The sequence below is a fragment of the Eriocheir sinensis genome, chromosome 64 (genome assembly GCF_024679095.1).
Source record: "Eriocheir sinensis breed Jianghai 21 chromosome 64, ASM2467909v1, whole genome shotgun sequence".
NCBI lineage: Eukaryota > Metazoa > Arthropoda > Malacostraca > Decapoda > Varunidae > Eriocheir > Eriocheir sinensis.
The window spans coordinates 865001-882500 of record NC_066572.1 but is presented as its reverse complement, the minus strand read 5'-3'; the positions used below and the strand labels follow the sequence as shown (position 1 = coordinate 882500).

Sequence of the window (17500 nt, the reverse complement as noted above, 5' to 3'; positions counted from 1 at the left end):
CCTCTCCTCTTCTTCCAGGTAACAACGCACCACCAGGAGGAAGAGGAGGAAGAATGCAGGGCGGAGGAGGAGGAACTGGAGGGAACGGAGAGAGGGTCGGAGGGAACCCAGAATCCTACAACCCTTCCTTCCCTAACATGAATCCTAACTTCGGAGGAGGATTCGGAGGCATGGGAGGAGGAAACGGGGGTCCTGGAGGCACTGGAGGGGGAGGAGGGATGCCCTTCTTCATGGGGGGAGGTGGAGGAGTGCCCGGAGGAGGAGGAGGAGGAGGAGGAGGGCCGTTTATGCTTGGAGAGGCCGGACTGGCAGACGAATTCATGAAGCTTCAACAGGACTTCTATAAATGGCAACAACAACTCCTTCAAAACCAGCATGTCCTGCACTCCCGCGTGGCGCCCCTGGCCTCCAACCCCCCCCAGCTGCAGAGTGTAGGGGTGAGTGCCTCGGGGGGGAAGGGGGAGGAGGGGGAATGGCTGGGGAAGGGAAGGGGAGGGAAGGGATGGGAAAGGAAGTGAATCGGAGGTGTTTGTGTGAAAATAGTTTGAATTGGGTGTGAAAAAGTGTGTTTCTAGGGTGTGTGGGTGTGTGTAAGGGTGTGAGTGTGTTGAGGAAGGGTGGGGGAAGGGGGGAATAGCTGGGGAAGGAAGGAAAGGGAAGGGGAAGGAAGGGAAAGGAAGAGGAGCAGTTTGTGTGGAAAAGGTTTGGAAAAGTGTGTGAAAAAGTGTGTTTCTGGGGTGGTGGGACTGTGTAGGGGTGTGTAAGTGTGTGGGGGTGAAGGGGGAAGGGCTGGGGAAGGGGGGAATGGCTGGGGAAGGAAGGGAAGGGAAGTGGAACTGTTTGTGTGAATGAGTTTGAAAAATGTTTGGAAAGGGTGTGAAAAAGTGTGTTTCTAGGGTGTGTGGCTGTGTGTAAGGGGGTAGGAAGGGTGTGAGTGTGTTGAGGAAGGGTGGGGAAGGGAGGGGAAGGGCTGGTAATGGAAGGGCTGGGGAAGGAAGGGAAGGGAAATAAATGGAGCTGCTTGTGTGAATGAGTTTGAAAAATGTTTGGAAAAGGGTCTGAAAAAGTGTGTTTCTGGGGTGTGTGGGTGTGTGTAAGGGTGTAAGTAGGGTGTGAGTGTGTTGAGGAAGGGTAGGGAAGGAAGGGGAAGGGCTGGGGAAGGAAGGGAAGGGGAAGGAAGGGAAGGGAAATGGAGCTGCTTGTGTGAATGAGTTTGAAAAATGTTTGGAAAAGGGTCTGAAAAAGTGTGTTTCTAGGGTGTGTGGGACAGTGTAGGGTGAAGGGGGGAAGGGCTGGGGAAGGGAGGGAAGGGAAAGGATGCAGTATATGTGAAAAGAGTTTGAATAGGGTGTGAAAAACTGTTTCTAGGGTGATTTTAGAATGTGTGAGTGAGTGTGTGTGTGTGTGTGTGTGTGTGTGTGTATACAGTAGATATTATGACCCAGGAATTATACCTGATATTTACCTGTGCTTCCTCACCTGTTAATCAAGGTGGAGAGCATATTGTTTTTTCAGCCTTGATATTAACTTAGAGAATCAATTAAAAGGTCAAATAGGCCGAAATTGATGGCTTACTTAACAATTTTTCAATATGGTGTCTGTAGAATGTAAGTATGTCTGTAGAATGTCTGTGTATGTCTGTAGAATGTCTGTGTGTCTGTGGAGTGTCTGAATGTCTGTAGAATGTCTGTGTATGTCTGTAGTATGTCTGTAGAATGTAAGTATGTCTGTAGAATGTCTGTGAATGTCTGTAGAATGTCTGTAGAATGTAAGTATGTCTGTAGAATGTCTGTGAATGTCTGTAGAATGTCTGTAGAATGTAAGTATGTCTGTAGAATGTCTGTGAATCTCTGTAGAATGTCTGTAGAATGTCTGTAGAATGTAAGTATGTCTGTAGTATGTCTGTAGAATGTTAGTATGTCTGTAGAATGTAAGTATGTCTGTAGAATGTCTGTGTATGTCTGTAGTATGTCTGTAGAATGTAAGTATGTGTGTAGAATGTAAGTATGTCTGTAGTATGTCTGTAGAATGTCTGTGAATGTGTGTAGAATGTCTGTAGAATGTAAGTATGTCTGTAGAATGTAAGTATGTCTGTAGAATGTCTGTGTATGTCTGTAGAATGTCTATAGAATGTAAGTATGTCTGTAGAATGTCTGTGAATGTCTGTAGAATGTAAGTATGTCTGTAGAATGTAAGTATGTCTGTAGAATGTCTGTGTATGTCTGTAGAATGTCTATAGAATGTAAGTATGTCTGTAGAATGTCTGTGAATGTCTGTAGAATGTAAGTATGTCTGTAGAATGTAAGTATGTCTGTAGAATGTCTGTGTATGTCTGTAGTATGTCTGTAGAATGTAAGTATGTCTGTAGAATGTCTGTAGAATGTCTGTGTGTCTGTGGTAAGGCTCAGAACACAGGAATCATCGAACAGCGACAGATCATGATTTGAGACTAACCGAGATTTTAATTCCAGGTCATGAGGGACATCCTAGGCAGCGGACCCTCCCAGCAGGCACCCCCCCAGCAAGCCCCGCCCCCCCAGCAGCAGGAGGTGTTGGTGGAGGCCCGGAACCCCAGCGTAGGCCCAGGGGTTCCGGGGGGGGCAGGGGTCCGACGACAGCCTGTGGAGCGGATTATAAATATTAGATTTGAGGATGGACCGAGTGAGACCAGCGATGCGGAGGTGAGTGGAGGAGGAGGAAGAGGAGGAGGAGGAGGAGGAGGAGGAGGAGGAGGAAGAGGAGGAGGAAGAGGAGGAGGAGGAGGAGACCAACATCATCCAAATATATTTTTCCAACTTTCGCACAATCGCTCAAAAAAGTCTTATCATTTTTGCCGCTCCACGGAAAACCACGCGCGCTAACGTAAAAAAAATTCCACCGCTGGAAGCCCGAAAGATCCGCCTACCCTTGACCCTGAACAGAACCATCGTACCGTTTTTCATTCCCGAGAAATATTGAAAAATGTTTAAGTTTAGAATTTCCGATCGATTCACGACGGGAGAATTCATATAACCACACCATCAGAGAGAGAGAGAGAGAGAGAGAGAGAGAGAGAGAGAGAGATAGCTTTAACGGGTCACTCCTTCCAGCTCCACGCCCCGACCTTCTCGCGACCCGCCCCAGTGATGTCCGACCTGACCCGAGGTATGGGACAGGTCAACATTAGGCCCCAGCAGCAACAACAACAACAACAACAACAACAACAACAACAACAACAGCAGAATAGGAGGTAGGTGTGAGGAGGAGGAGGAGGAGGAAAAAATAATGTTATATATACAATTATTATTATTATTATTATTATTATTATTATTATTATTATTGGTATGCTAATGATAATCTCTCTCTCTCTCTCTCTCTCTCTCTCTCTCTCTCTCTCTCTCTCTCTCTCTCTCTCTCTCTCTCTCTCTCTCTCTCTCTCTCTCTCTCTCTCTCTCTCTCTCTCTCTCTCTCTCTCTCTCTCTCTCAGATGGGAGGAACCTCAAATCAACATCGGAACTTGGCAAGACCGTTCACCTATGCCCCCCCAGGAGGCCCCAGGGTACCCCCCCATGCCCTCCCCCACCCCTATCACCCCTGTGGCAGCCCCTACCCAGCCCATGCCCAAGCCCGTGCCCCAGGGCATACCACAGGGGATGCGACAGCCCTACCAGCAACCTCAGCCAACCCAGCCGATATCCCAGCCCATATCCCAGCCCATATCCCAGCCCATTTCCCAGCCTATGTCACAGGGTATGGGTCCAGGGGTGCCCCAGGGTATGCCCCAGCAGCGTATGTCCCCCAGACCACAGGGGCCCCGGGGGTACGTCAAACCGGTGGGTGAGAACACTGGGAACAACAACGGGAGTGCGGTTCGAGTTAGCCAGTGGCCCCCTACACAACCCTCTGGTCCTGCTAATATATCTGCTGTCCCTGCTAGTTCTGCTGTGCCTGCTGCTGTGGAGTCATACCAGGCCCTCCCCCCTGAGCAGAAGCAGCAGTTCGCGCAGTTTATCCAACAACAACAACAACAGCACCCTCAGGATTGGCCACCACAGAAGCCAAGTCCGCAAGTCGCCCCAACACAGCAGTTACCATACCAGCCACAGCCTCTGCAAACTCGCCCTTCTCCTGCTGTTTCTGCTTCCCCTGCTGCTGCGACCGGGCCTCCACCTGCTTCTACTGCCCCGTCTGCTACCTGGCCCACTAAGCAGCCCTCCCCGCAGCCCCAGACAGCCCCGCAACAGCCCCAAACAGCCCCGCAGCAGCCAGACAGGACCGCATTCTGGAAGGAGCTGGAAAATAAGAGACAAGGCTTGGGGTTGACGCAGGAAGAGGAGGAGGAGGAGGCAAGAGGAGGAGGAGGAGGAGGAGGAGAAGGAGGAAGAAGAGAGTCCCCGCCACAGGTAAGAGAGAGAGAGAGAGAGAGAGAAAGAAAGAGAGAGAGAGAGTGTGTGAAAATATGTTTGTGAGTTTTTTGTGGTTTTTTAATATTTTTCTTTTTCCTTCCTCCTTCTCCTCCTCCTCCTCCTCCTTCTCCTCCTCCTTCTCCTCCTCCTTCTCCTCCTCCTTCTCCTCTTTCCTTCTTCCTCTTCCTTCCTCTTCCTCTCCTTCCTTCCTCTTCCTCTTCCTAACACATTCTCTCTCTCGACAGGATCAAAATCGCCCTCAATACTTCTTCAATGGTGAGACAACCGCATCAACCGGAGCTCAACCAACAACCGGAGGACCATCAACCGGGACCGGCGGACCACGGTACACCTCAGTGGTCACGGTAGCCTCCGACGGGCAACCGGAATCAACCGCAACAAGAGATAAGGTCCGATCGGTGGTCCAACTCAACACGGAACCTAGTCAACCGATGTCGCAGGCTCTACCGACTCAACCGGCGCAGACCCAACCACCGCAGATGCCTCAACCGGTACCTCAGGCCCCCTCGCAGCCCCCCCAGGCCAGACCCGCTCCGGTAGTCCGCGGGTTCCGGCAGAATTCACCTCCAACCGACGAGTTCTCCAGCCGAATCATCGAGGGAGCACGTCCGCTCACAACCGCATCTCCTCAGAAAACACCTCCCCAGCGCGCATCACCACCGCACACCTCCGCACCTCCACCACCACCAGCTCCGCCCATCCCCCCCGCACCCCCCATGGCACCTCCCGCACCTCCAGCCCCCCCAGGAGAGCGGAGATCGTCGAATGGAAAGAGGATTGTCTCTCCGAAGGGTGGACCAAGTTTGGACGCTCGAGAGGAGCTGATGATGGCCATTCGAAACCATGGAGGAATGAGGTCGCTGAAGAGGACACATCAACCTCCCGTGCCCCAGTGAGGAGGAGGAGGAGGAGGAGGAGGAGGAGGAAGAGGAGGTATGGGGTAGGTGACGGATTGTGTGTGTGTGTATGTTCGTTAGAAAGAGGAGGAGGAGAGGAAGAGTGTGAGGAGGAGGAGGAGGAGGAGGAAGAGGAGGAAGAGGAGGAGGAGGAGGAGGATAATTATATATACAGGCTCAACTGATTAAAATATATAATAATAATAATAATTTAAATGATATATTACAATTATTATTATTATTATTATTATTATTATTATTATTATTATTATTATTATTATTAAGTGCGTGTGTGTGTGTGTACGTATTCAATGTATTATGTATAGGCCTAAACACACACACACACACACACACACACACACACACACACACACACACATACATACATACATACGCACACATGTATGATTTTTTGGGTGATTTCAGAAAGTATACATAGCCTTGACGTACACACACATACACACACACACACACGCACACACATGTATACCTAATTTACGTACACACACACACACACACACACACACACACACATAGGTATATGTATAGATTTGGTAGTGTATGTTTCTCTGTGTGCGTATTTGTGTGTGTGTGTGTGTGTGTGTGTACAATGCTCATGTATACATATAATTTGTTTGTATGTATGTTTGTTATTAACTCATTATTATTATTATTATTATTATTATTATTATTATTATTATTATTATTATTATTATTGTCATTATTATTCTCTCTCTCTCTCTCTCTCTCTCTCTCTCTCTCTCTCTCTCTCTCTCTCTCTCTCTCTCTCTCTCTCTCTCTCTCTCTCTCTCTCTCTCTCTCTCTCTCTCTCTCTCTCTCTCTAATTTTCTTTATTATTTTTTTTGCTACTAACTTCAAATATATATATAATTATCAAAGCCAGTCAATTACATAGGATTACAACTCTCTCTCTCTCTCTCTCTCTCTCTCTCTCTCTCTCTCTCTCTCTCTCTCTCTCTCTCTCTGTATATATATAACTATTGTAATTATCTGTTTGTATTTAAATATAATTATGCAGAAACTCATATATAATTACTTTCTTTCAACCCCCAAATTATTATTATTATTATTATTATTATTATTATTATTATTATTATTATTATTATTATTATTATTATTATTATTATTATTATTATTATTATTATTATCATTAGTAAAGTAATTTTGCTGTACTATATAATTCCAAGGTTCAAATTACATACAAAACCATTAATTACATAAGAAAACATATAATTACCATCATAATATATATAATTCTTACATATATAATTACTCGAAGCTTGTAAAGGGATGAGTTACGATCCTAAATCATAATAGAAAATGTAATTACTCGGTTAGAGATATATAATTATGCCCTAAATATATGTAATTACAATATATATAATTTCTAGAATGTGAAGAGATTATATATAAGCCTAGATTACATAGAAAGTCGTATTATGAAAAATGTAATTACTTGAGACTGACATATAATTACTAGGAGGTGTTCTAAGTAATTCCAATCACTTAATTACATATAAATAACAATAATAACTAAATAAATAAAAAGAAATAACCAGGAAAGTTAAAATAATGAAAATCGAGGAAAATAAAGTACACTCGTATCCCCTTCTTGTTTACATTCGAAGAGGTATGTTGAGGCATCTCACATTTTACGTTATTTTACCATTATTACGCTATTTAATGACCTCCCTGCCTTACCTACTTATTAATTAACCTTTTGAGAGTAATTAGGCTGTCGGGGAAGGTTTAATTAGGCCTAGAAGAAGAGAAATAAGCAGAAATATGTTTGTGGTTGACAGGAGATGGAAGGGGATATGGAGGCTGCTCACAGATACACCATCCATTATTTTTGTTATTTTCTGCTTTATTACTGAATTTATCGGCTTCCCTGCCCTACGCACTTATTAATTAACCTTCTGAGAGTAATTAGACAGTCGGAGGAGGTTTAATTAGGCCTAGAAGAAGAGAAATAAGCAGAAATATGAGGGTGGTTGACAGGAGATGGAAGGGGATATGGAGGCTGCCCACAGATACACCATCCATTATTTTTGTTATTTTCTGCTTTATTACTGAATTTATCGGCTTCCCTGCCTTACCTACTTACTAATGAACCTTTTGAGAGTAATTAGGCAGTCGGGGAAGGTTTAATTAGGCCTAGAAGAAGAGAAATAAGCAGAAATATGGTTGTGGTTGACAGGAGATGGAAGGGAAGGGAGGCTGCTCACAGATACACCATCCATTATTTTTGTTATTTTCTGCTTTATTACTGAATTTATCGCCTTCCCTGCCCTACCTACTTATTAATTAACCTTTTGAGAGTAATTAGGCAGTCGGGGAAGGTTTAATTAGGCCTAGAAGAAGAGAAATAAGCAGAAATATGAGGGTGGTTGACAGGAGATGGAAGGGGATATGGAGGCTGCCCACAGATATATCATCCATCATTTTTGTTATTTTCTGCTTTATTACTGAATTTATCGCCTTCCCTGCCTTACCTACTTATTAATTAACCTTTTGAGAGTAATTAGGCAGTCGGAGGAGGTTTAATTAGGCCTAGAAGAAGAGAAATAAGCAGAAATATGGTTGTGGTTGACAGATGGAAGGGAAGGGATATGGAGGCTGCTCACAGATACACCATCCATTATTTTTGTTATTTTCTGCTTTATTACTGAATTTATCGCCTTCCCTGCCTTACCTACTTATTAATTAACCTTTTGAGAGTAATTAGTAAGCCGGAGGGACCTTACAAGTTATTTAAAGATAGAGAAATGAGCGAAAATATGGAGTCTCTTGAGTGGGGTGACAAATGGCGGATTGACAGATGACAAACACCTCCTTTGTTTTTCATTATTTCTCCATTATTTACGCTATTTAATGACCTCCCTGCCTTACCTACTTATTAATTAACCTTTTCAGAGTAATTAGGCAGTCGGAGGAGGTTTAATTAGGCCTAGAAGAAGAGAAATAAGCGGAAATATGACCTACCTAACTGGAGAGAGAGAGAGAGAGAGGGGGGGGGGGGATAATTGAAAGATAATACAAATATCCTTTTTATTAATACAATTTCAAATGCTACAAAATTTATTATTATTATTATTATTACACACACACACACACACACACACACACACACACACACACACACACACACACACACACGTACACACACACGTACATGACTAGATATAAACTCATCTTGAACGAGAAACTAAAAAATAGATAAATAATAATAATAAATAAAAGAGAGAGAGAGAGAGAGAGAGAGAGAGAGAGAGAGAGAGAGAGAGAGAGAGAGAGAGAGAGAGAGAGATAGTCAATTTCTCTCTCTCTCTCACATCTCACTTGGAGGAAAACTTCTCGCTCTCTCCAATTCTCTCTCCAAGGCGAGGTAGGAGAGGAGAGAGGGGGGGAGGGGGAGGAGGAGGAGGAGGGGGCGTAGATCCCTATTTTGCCTATTAACCAAGATATCGCGAATCCTGGCACGTGATTGGCTGAGGAGGGAAGGGGGCGTGGCCAACCGATCTCTCAGCCAATCAGAATCTCCCTTTTCCTCAATCCATTCGAAAGGAGAATTCTGATTGGTCGATAGGAGCTGTGGGTCCCCTCCTCCTCCTCCTTCTCCTCCTCCAGTCTTCTCCGGGGGGCGCAGACTGACCCCCGCCTCCACCAGAAAGGTCACGAAGGTCAGGTCACGGTGGTGGAGCGCCCAGTGTAGAGGTGACCGCCCCCCGAGGTCACGGTCACTCAGGGGAATTCCCGCGGCCACTAACTCGAGGGCTGTGTCACGCCGCCCCTGGGGAAGAGGAGGAGGAGGAATAAAGTTAGATTTTATCATTTTATTGTTATTTAAAAGAAGAAAGGAAGGAAGGAAGAGGGAGGAGGAGGAGGAGGAGGAGGAGGAGGAAGAAGAAAAAGAGGAAGAAGAAGAGGAAGAGAAATACCAAATCAAACATCATAATAAAAAACACACCTACAAACGAACACACTTCCTCCTCCTCTTCCCCCCCTCACCTTGTATCCCAAGTACTCCATGGCCACAGTGAGAGGGTTATCGCCGCCCCCCCCAGGGTTGGCCAGGGGTGCCCCGTGGTGCAGCAGGGTCCTGACGAAGGCTGGCCGTTGCTCCTTGACGGCGTGCCACAGGGGGCGGGTGTTGTAGAAGTCAGGGGTGTGCAGCGACGCCCCCGCCCGCAGGAGCTCCTCGAAGATGTCCCTGTGGCCCAGCCTGGGGGAGGGGGAGAACATGAGGACCCTGGGAGGCTGCAGGGCCACGCCAGGCTCCTCCCGTGAACCTGACCCACCACGGGGCTGCCGCGCACCACCGCCTTGTTGAGGCCAGGCACTCACGCTGACTGTACCACCTGCTAACGACCGCTCACACACGGTCGTGCGTGCGATCGTCATGTGCACGACGTAACGACCAGAGGTCGTAAAAAGGTCGTCGTCCGGTGGCCGAGTGGCCTGCGTCTGGACGGCAGCGGAGTGCCGCCGGTGGCCGACACCTGCCGGCCGTTGGCTGGTGAACGGCGTCCGGATAGCGAGCGGACGCCGTTCGGTTAGTGTCGGGTGGTGGTGGTGGTCGCCGACGGTCACGTTCACCGTGCGTCTGTCCTGCCCGTGGTGGGCGGGCGGCCTGCCCCACACGGCGAGCTGTGCGGTGACCGCTGGCAGGCTGGACGGCACACACGACCGCTCGTTAAGGCCGATTCTCACTACACCAGCACGCTTACGGCGCGTGACCGTACCTGGACAGGGCCGTAACTGCCCGGCACCAGCACGTGTATTCACACCACGCCAGCACGTAGACGGCCCTGCCCTGCACGGAACCGTGATGGGCCGGCACCATCGTGCTGCCCACACCGTCAGCAGCACGATGCTGCCCTTCAGCCGGGACAGCCGTGCTGACATGTTCCAGAATGTTAGTGGCAGTGACTTGGCAGTGACAGCAGTCCTTATGGGCGAAGAGGAAAATGAAAATCTCCAAAAGGAAAACAATTAAAAGCCTTTGGGTTCACGAATCATTAAAGGAAAGGAAAACAGAAGGATAATACGCATTGCGCCACCTGGCCTGCCTGCCTGCCCGCCTGCCTGCCTGCCTGCCTGCCTGCCTGCCTGCCAGCCGCCGCTCGGCGCACCATCGAGCAGAGGCTCGCTAATGATAAATACACCCAGGTGTGCACCTTACGGATACACACCTCCTCCTCCTCCTCCCCCTCCCCCTCCTCACCTGATGGCACTTATGATGGGCGTCTCAATCCTGTCCAAATGGTCTCGACTTCTCTTATCAATGGGCGCCCCTGCCTTTATGAGCAGCTTGACGGCCCCCAGCTGCCCCTGGTACACCGCCAGGGACAGTGCCGTGGCCCCCCGCACAGGCGCACCCAGGTCCAACCCACAGGGAGGGCTGGGGGGGCATTTTGTGTTCGGTTGTGGACGGCTGGTTGTAAGGCGCTGGAGGGTTGGAAGGTCCTTGTTGATGATGGCCTGGGAGGAGGAGGAGGAAGAAGGAGAAGAGGAGGAGGAGGAGAAAGAGGAAGACGAAGAGGAGGAATGAAAGGGAAGGAGAGGAGGAGGAGGAAATGAAAAAAATATATATTATAAATTTTTAAGTGAAACACACACACACACTTATACTACTACTACTACTACTGCTACTACTACTACTACTACTACTTACTTGATGGACGTCGAGTATATTTGGGGGGCATTCCTTCCTGGGGGGGCGAGGGGGGCGAGGGGGGGCGGGGGTCGTCTTGCAGGCTAGCATGAGGAAGAGGAGGAGGAGGAGGAGGAGGAAGAAGAGGAGGAAAGACTGCGAGAGTGAGAGAGAGAGGGAGGGAAGGAAGAAATGGAGGGAGGAAGGAAGAAGAGGAGGAAGAGGGGGAGGAGGAGGAGGAGGAGGAGGAGGAGGAGGTATTTAAGGTAAAATATTCCTTTGCAAAGCTTCATTAACTGAGAGAGAGAGAGAGAGAGAGAGAGAGAGAGAGAGAGAGAGAGAGAGAGAGAGAAATCAATTACTTACCAAACGCACGCACACACGCAAACACGTACACGATATCTCAATGTGTGTGTGTGTGTGTGTGTGTTAGTGTGTGTGTGTGTGTGTGTGTGTTTAGAGAAAGTGAGAGAGAGTGAGAGAGAGAGTGTGTGTGTCCTACCCCCGTGAGAGATAGAGGGAGACTGAGAGAGAGAGAGAGAGAGAGAGAGAGAGAGAGAGAGAGAGAGAGAGAGAATTTCTTCCTCTAACTTCCTTCCTTCCTTCCTTCCTTCCTTCCTCTTCCTCCTCCTCCTCCTACTCCTCCTCTTCCTCATTTTCTTTTTCTTCTTCTTCTTCTTCCTCATCTTCTTGTTCTTGTTCTTGTTCTTCTTCCTCCTCCTCCTCCTCCTCGTACACACATGTCCGTGAATCACCCACTAAAACACCTGTGTATGTATGTATGTATGTGTGTGTGTGTGTGTGTGTGTGTGTGTGTTTATATCTGTCTCTTGTTAGGGGTGCTCTCTCTCTCTCTCTCTCTCTCTCTCTCTCTCTCTCTCTCTCTCTCTCTCTCTCTCTGTGTTTATTTCTTCATTTTTTTGCTTCCTTTTGCTTAGAGAGAGAGAGTAAGATATTTTGGACAGATACCTCCATCCTCTCTCTCTCTCTCTCTCTCTCTCTCTCTCAAGGGTAAAAAAACACATTTAAACATTATTATATTTATTATTTTATATATACAGAGAGAGAGAGAGAGAGAGAGAGAGAGAGAGAGAGAGAGAGAGAGAGAGAGAGAGAGAGAGAATATATAGATAGATAGATAGATTACACACACACACACACACACACACACACACACACACACACTACAATATATATCAGATCTATTTAATAACAATAACAACAACAACAACAGTAGTCTCTCTCTCTCTCTCTCACTCTCTCTCTCTCTCTCTCTCTCTCTCTCTCTCTCTCTCTCTCTCTCTCTCTCTCTCACTTTCTCTAATATTTTCGGCTGCTTGGAGGGGGTGGGGGCATGCGAGGTGGAGGGGCGGGGGAGGGGCTTCTTCCCTCCTCCTCCTCCTCCTCCTCCTCCTCCTCTTGGTGGCGTCTGGAAATAGAGAGAATTTTTTTTAATATTTTTAGTGAGAGAGAGAGAGAGAGAGAGAGAGAGAGAGAGAGAGAGAGAGTGTGTGTGTGTGTGTGTGTGTTATTATTATTATTATTATTACTACTATTACTACTACTACTACTACTACTAATACTACTGACCTGGGGTGGAGGTAGTGGGGCCTTCCTCTTCTTCCTTCCTCCTCCTCCTCCTCCTCCTCCTCCTCCTCCTCCTCCTCTTCCTCCTATCATATGGGGGGGCAGGCTCCCTCTCACCCCCTCTCTGGTCAGGGGGGAGCGGGTGTGGAAGAGAGACCTCCTCCCCTCCTCCTCCCTCCTCAGTCTTCCCTCCTCCTCCTCTTCCTCCTCGTCTTCCTCCTCTCCGAAGGGGTTGGTGGAGGAAGGTTTAGGAGGAGGAGGAGAAGGAGGAAGGAGGGAGGAAGAATTATCGTCCTCATCGGAGTCAAAGGGGTTGCTTCCTCCTCCTCCTCCTCCTTCTTCTCTTCTTCCTTGTGTTGGGGTTAAGGCACTCCTCCTCCTCTTCTCCTCCTCCTCCTCCTCCTCCTCTTCCTCAAATGGGTTATATGGAATAGTCTTTCGAGGGGAAGGGACAGGCCTCCTCCTCCTCCTCTCCTCCTCCTTCCTCCTCTCTTCCTCTTCCTCCTCTTCTTCGTCGGAGTAGAATGGGTTTAAGGATTTCTTGGCTTTTGGTGGTGAGGCGGTGGTGGTGGTGGTGGTGGTGGTGGGTGACTTCTGTGGCTGGTCTGTGGCGGAGATAGTCGTGTTAGTTGTGGTAGTGTTAGTATAATTTCTTACGCTAGTATAAACAGAAGCTCTGGTCATCCTTATAAATATCGTCGTTATTTAGGCCGGTTAGATTCCCAGGAGCTGACTTGCTTAGGCCTACAGACTCGCCCCTCCTCCCCTATCTATCTATCTGTTACTTACCATTAATAGATTGCAGGGACCTCGCCATGGGGATAGGGGGAGCGGGGGCGGCTCTCCCCTTCCTTGGAAGAGAAGGGGAGGACGGAAGAGACCCCCCTACCCCACCTCCTACCCCTCCTCCTCCTCCTCTTGTTTTCCGTCTGACCGGGGAGGGGAAGGGCGGGCGAGGTGGAGGCGTAGTGGTGGTGGTGTGGTGATGAGGTGGTGGTGGTGATGGTGGTGTGGTGATGGTGGTGGTGGTGGTGATGACTTGCTCTTGTTGTCGTTGTTGATGTTGTTTTCTCTCCTCCTCCTCCTCCTTCTTCTTCTCCTCCTCTTCCTTCTTCTTCTCCTCCTCCTCCTCCTTCTCTTCCTCTTCCTTCTTCTTCTCCTCCTCCTCCTCCTTCTCTTCCTCTTCCTTCTTCTTCTCCTCCTCCTCCTCTTCCTTCTTCTTCTTCTCCTCCTCCTCCTCCTTCTCTTCCTTCTTCTTCTCCTCCTCCTCCTCCTCCTCCTCCTTCCCTCCCTCTATACATTTGGCTTCTACATTTTCTAAGGCAATTTCTATCTTCCTCTCTATCTTACTATCTTGCATTGGGTCTGTAGTGGCTATCTTAACGGTATCTTCATTATCTAAAGCGGTTTCAGTCTTCCAAGAGACGGTTTCTATCCTCCTCTCTATCTTACTATCTTGCACTGGGTCCCTACTCGCTATCTTATCGGTTTCTTGAAGATGTACAGGAATTTCCATCATCTGAGAACTGGTATCTATCTTGTTCTCTATCTTAACTTCCTCTGGGGCTTCGGTATCTAGTGTTTTCTTGGTTGCTATCTTGTTCTCTATCTTAACTTCCTCTGGTGCCTCGGTTTCCGCTGTTATCTTAATGGTTTCTTTATCTTGAGTGGTTTCAGGGTCTCTAGAAGCGGTTACTAACGCGTTCTCTATCTTAATATCTTTGGTTTCTTCTCCATATCTTGTTTTCTTAATGGTTTCAACGCTATCTTCATTATCTTGGCCGTTTTCATGGTCTCTAGAGGCGGGTTCTATCTTGCCCACAATCTTGGTATCTTGAAATGGGTATCTACTTGGTATCCTTGTGGTTTCAATGCTATCTTTAATATCTTGGGCGTTTTCAGGGGTTCCAGAGGCGGGTTCTATCTTGCCCTCTATCTTGGTATCTTCCACTGGATCTGTAGCTGGTATCTTTGTGGTTTCTATCTTGTTATCTATCTTGCTATCTTCTTCTGGGGGTTTAGTTGGTATCTTACTGGTTTCTATCTTACTATCTATCTTACTGTCTTCCATTGGGTCTGTAGTTGCTATCTTACTGGTTTCTATCTTGCTATCTATCTTGCTATCTTCCTCTGGGTCTGTAGTGGGTATCTTGTTATCTATCTTGCTATCTTCTGGGGGTTTAGTTGGTATCTTATTGGTTTCTATCTTGTTATGTATCTTGCTATCTTCCTCTGGGTCTGTGGTCGGTATCTTTGCGGTCTCTATCTTATCTATCTTTGTGGTTTCTATCTTACCCTCTATCTTGCTATCTTCTCCCTCTTCCTCTGTTCTCAGGCCGGTATCTAGAATCGCGATGTTCTCAAGTTCCGCAATGACGTTATCTAGTGTGAGTTCCTGGGCGGTTTCTATCTTTTCTTGCTTACTTTCTTGATTATCTTGAATTATCTTAACCATTTCCTTCTCTGTGATGTTTTCCAGAGGGATTTTTCGCGTTTTTTCAATATCTCTCCCTTTTATTCCTGTTTCCCCATCTCCTATCTTCACTAGAGGGTCCAGGGTATTATCTTCTATCTTTCCACTATCTTTATCACCCTCTCCCTCCTCTCCTTCTCTCCCTTTTCCTCCGTTTATCTCCATTTTTTCATTCCCTTCATTTTTCTCTCCTTCCGTCAGTTTAGCCAGAATAAAATGTGAACCCTTAGTAGCTACAGGTTGGTCTCGATTTGGCATCACTGCGTTATCGAAACCACGCCCACCATGTGTTGTTTTCGTTATCTGTTCGTTATCAGTGTTCTCAAGTGCGCTGGGGCTTGTTTTCGCACCGGTTTCGTTATTTAGAGAACTTGTAGTAAGGTTAGCTGGGATGTCGTGATCTGGCAACATTGCAGAGAGGGTCGCCATTGCATCTTTTAATTTTTCCTCATTTTCCTCTTTTTCTATTGCCTTTTCCAGCTGTCTGAGGCTTTCCACGGGCTGGGTCGGGCTTTCCATCGCTACTTTAGGGCTTTGGGTATAATTTCCACCCTCTGTTTCCATCTCCATCGCTGTGGTTTGGGAGATATTAGCGATTTTGTGAGAGGGTGTCAAATCCGCTTCTAATTTGCACTCCCCCACTTCTTTCATATCTACAGGCTTTTCTGGGCTTTCTGCGGGCTGGGTCAGGCTTTCAATCTCTACTTTAAGGCTTTGGGCACTATTTCCATCCTTCGGTTCTATCGCCATCGCTGTAGACTCGGAGATATTAGCGATAGAAGAGGAAGAATTCGTTTCACAAAATCCTCCATCGAAATCTCCATTCTCTACGATTTTCAAGAGGGGATACTCGTGGGTTTTCGCCTTCATCACCATTTCTTCTTTTTGTGGTGTTGAGAGTGGTGATGAGGGGTCACCACCACCACCATCACCACCTCCAGGGCCTGCTACACCACCCTGGATAGTTGGAGTTGATGTAGTAGTAGTAGTAGTAGTAGTAGTAGTGGTGGTCGCTTGGCTGAAAAAGATTAATATATGTTAGAATTGTATTATGTTAACTACTACTACTACTACTACTACTACTACAACTACTACTACTACTACTACTACTACTACTACTACCAATACTACTACTATTGCTACTGCTATGGAAATGGTTACAACACTACCCGTATCCTCTCTCTCTCTCTCTCTCTCTCTCTCTCTCTCTCTCTCTCTCTCTCTCTCTCTCTCTCTCTCTCTCTCTCTCTCTCTCTCTCTCACACACTCTCTCTCGCTCTAATCTTTCTATCTCACTCGTGTCAAGATTCATTTTAAGTCCATTGTGGGCACGGGCCGAGAGAGAGAGAGAGAGAGAGAGAGAGAGAGAGAGAGAGAGAGAGAGAGAGAGAGAGTGTGAGGGGGGGGGGGTTAAGGGTTGCAAAATATCTATGTATGTAAATGTGTGTGTGTGTGTGAGAGAGAGAGAGAGAGAGAGAGAGAGAGAGAGAGAGAGAGAGAGAGAGAGAGAGAGAGAGAAGAATGTAAATTTGATCATAAGTTACTACTACTACTACTACTACTACTACTACTACTATTTCTTACCTGTTCTTCTTCCTCTTGTCCTCCTCCTCCTCTTCTCTCTTCTTCTCCTCCTTCTCCTTCTTCTTCTCCTCCTCCTCCTCTTCCTTCATATTATTGTTATTTTTCTCTCCTCCTCCTCCTCCTCCTCCTCCTCCTCTTCTGGTGGTGGCTGGAGGTGGAGGTTTAAATGGGGTTGAGGTGGTGATGACAGCGGTGTTGAAGACCTTTGGCTTTGGTGATAGAGGCGGTGGTGTTGAGCTGGTGGTGGTGGTGGTGGTGGTGGACTTTGGTGGTGATGACAGCCTGGTGATGGTGGATGAGGTGGAGGTAGTGGTGTTGTGGAGGGGAAAGATTGTACGTGGGGGTCTGGTGTTGAATTTTAGTGGAGTTGAAGCCGGTGGTGATGACACTTTTGGTGGTGGTGATGAAACCGTGGAGGTGAAGGAGGAGCGTGGCGGTGGTGGTGTGGGTGGTGATTCTGGTGTTGACGCAGTGGTGGTGAGGTGGTGTTGAGTGGTGTTGAGTGGAGGTAGAACGAAGACTTTTGTGGCTGGACGCGGTTTGATACTGTCTCCACCACCACCACCACCAAATCCACTCCTCAACTCCACTTCTTCCTCCTCTTCTTCCTCTTTCATCCCCACTCCTCCTCTTCCTTCCTCCTCCTCCTCCTCCTTCATCTTCGGTTCGGGACTCTGACTCTTTTTTCGAAGCGTCGCAAATTTTCTGAACGAGTCAAATTTCCTCCCAAAAATCGGGGTCCTTCGTTTATCCGGACTGGACCCTCGTTTATCCGGACTCGACTCTCGGTTATCCGGACTCGCCCCTCGGTAATCCGGGCTCGTGCTGCTTCGCTCTCTCACACCCATGCCTTTATCCGGACTTCCCCCTCGTGTAT

The 17500-nt window shown here is 47.5% G+C and overlaps 3 protein-coding genes and 1 long non-coding RNA gene across 8 annotated transcripts in view; 1 reads left to right on the top strand and 3 right to left on the bottom strand.

Moving 5' to 3' along the window:
- The window catches only part of LOC126987145 (protein piccolo-like), a 48541-nt gene extending 42845 nt beyond the window's left edge, over positions 1–5696 (top strand). For all 5 annotated transcript variants that reach the window (XM_050843873.1, XM_050843872.1, XM_050843875.1 and 2 more), the window contains 5 exons: positions 19–437; positions 2472–2681; positions 3090–3229; positions 3467–4382; positions 4631–5696. In XM_050843873.1, coding sequence (XP_050699830.1) covers positions 19–437; positions 2472–2681; positions 3090–3229; positions 3467–4382; positions 4631–5302 — 2357 coding nt within the window. In that variant the 3' untranslated portion in view covers positions 5303–5696. The remainder of the gene's footprint in view (positions 1–18; positions 438–2471; positions 2682–3089; positions 3230–3466; positions 4383–4630) is intronic.
- Positions 5697–6058: 362 nt separating this feature from the next.
- LOC126987147 (uncharacterized) lies at positions 6059–7831 on the bottom strand. Its single transcript, XR_007740298.1, has 2 exons — positions 7636–7831; positions 6059–7239 (listed from the first exon to the last, which is right to left on the bottom strand). It is a non-coding gene; the product is annotated as an uncharacterized LOC126987147 (long non-coding RNA).
- An 815-nt stretch (positions 7832–8646) lies between these two features.
- On the bottom strand, positions 8647–11476 carry LOC126987144 (ankyrin repeat and SOCS box protein 12-like). The gene is made up of 4 exons (XM_050843870.1): positions 11001–11476; positions 10551–10807; positions 9335–9548; positions 8647–9116 (listed from the first exon to the last, which is right to left on the bottom strand). The coding sequence occupies exons 1-4, from the start codon at positions 11088–11090 to the stop codon at positions 8655–8657; spliced, it is 1023 nt and encodes a 340-aa protein (XP_050699827.1). The 5' UTR covers positions 11091–11476; the 3' UTR covers positions 8647–8654.
- A 699-nt stretch (positions 11477–12175) lies between these two features.
- Positions 12176–17500, bottom strand: part of LOC126987426 (myb-like protein X) — a 9315-nt gene continuing 3990 nt past the window's right edge. The window contains exons 3-7 of the mRNA XM_050844393.1: positions 16624–17500; positions 13356–16057; positions 12570–13171; positions 12295–12408; positions 12176–12181 (exon numbers count right to left, since the gene is read on the bottom strand). The exon at positions 16624–17500 is cut by the window's right edge and continues 626 nt beyond it. Coding sequence (XP_050700350.1) covers positions 12176–12181; positions 12295–12408; positions 12570–13171; positions 13356–16057; positions 16624–17500 — 4301 coding nt within the window. The remainder of the gene's footprint in view (positions 12182–12294; positions 12409–12569; positions 13172–13355; positions 16058–16623) is intronic.

Excerpts from the sequence above, each read along its gene's own strand:
- LOC126987144 (XM_050843870.1), bottom strand. The coding sequence starts at position 11,090 with ATGCTAGCCTGCAAGACGACCCCCGCCCCCCCTCGCCCCCCTCGCCCC. Across the intron at positions 10,808-11,000 it reads ATATACTCGACGTCCATCAA|GCCATCATCAACAAGGACCT; the intron begins GTAAGTAGTAGT and ends TCCTCCTCCCAG. Across the intron at positions 9,549-10,550 it reads CCCATCATAAGTGCCATCAG|GCTGGGCCACAGGGACATCT; the intron begins GTGAGGAGGGGG and ends CCCCTCCCCCAG.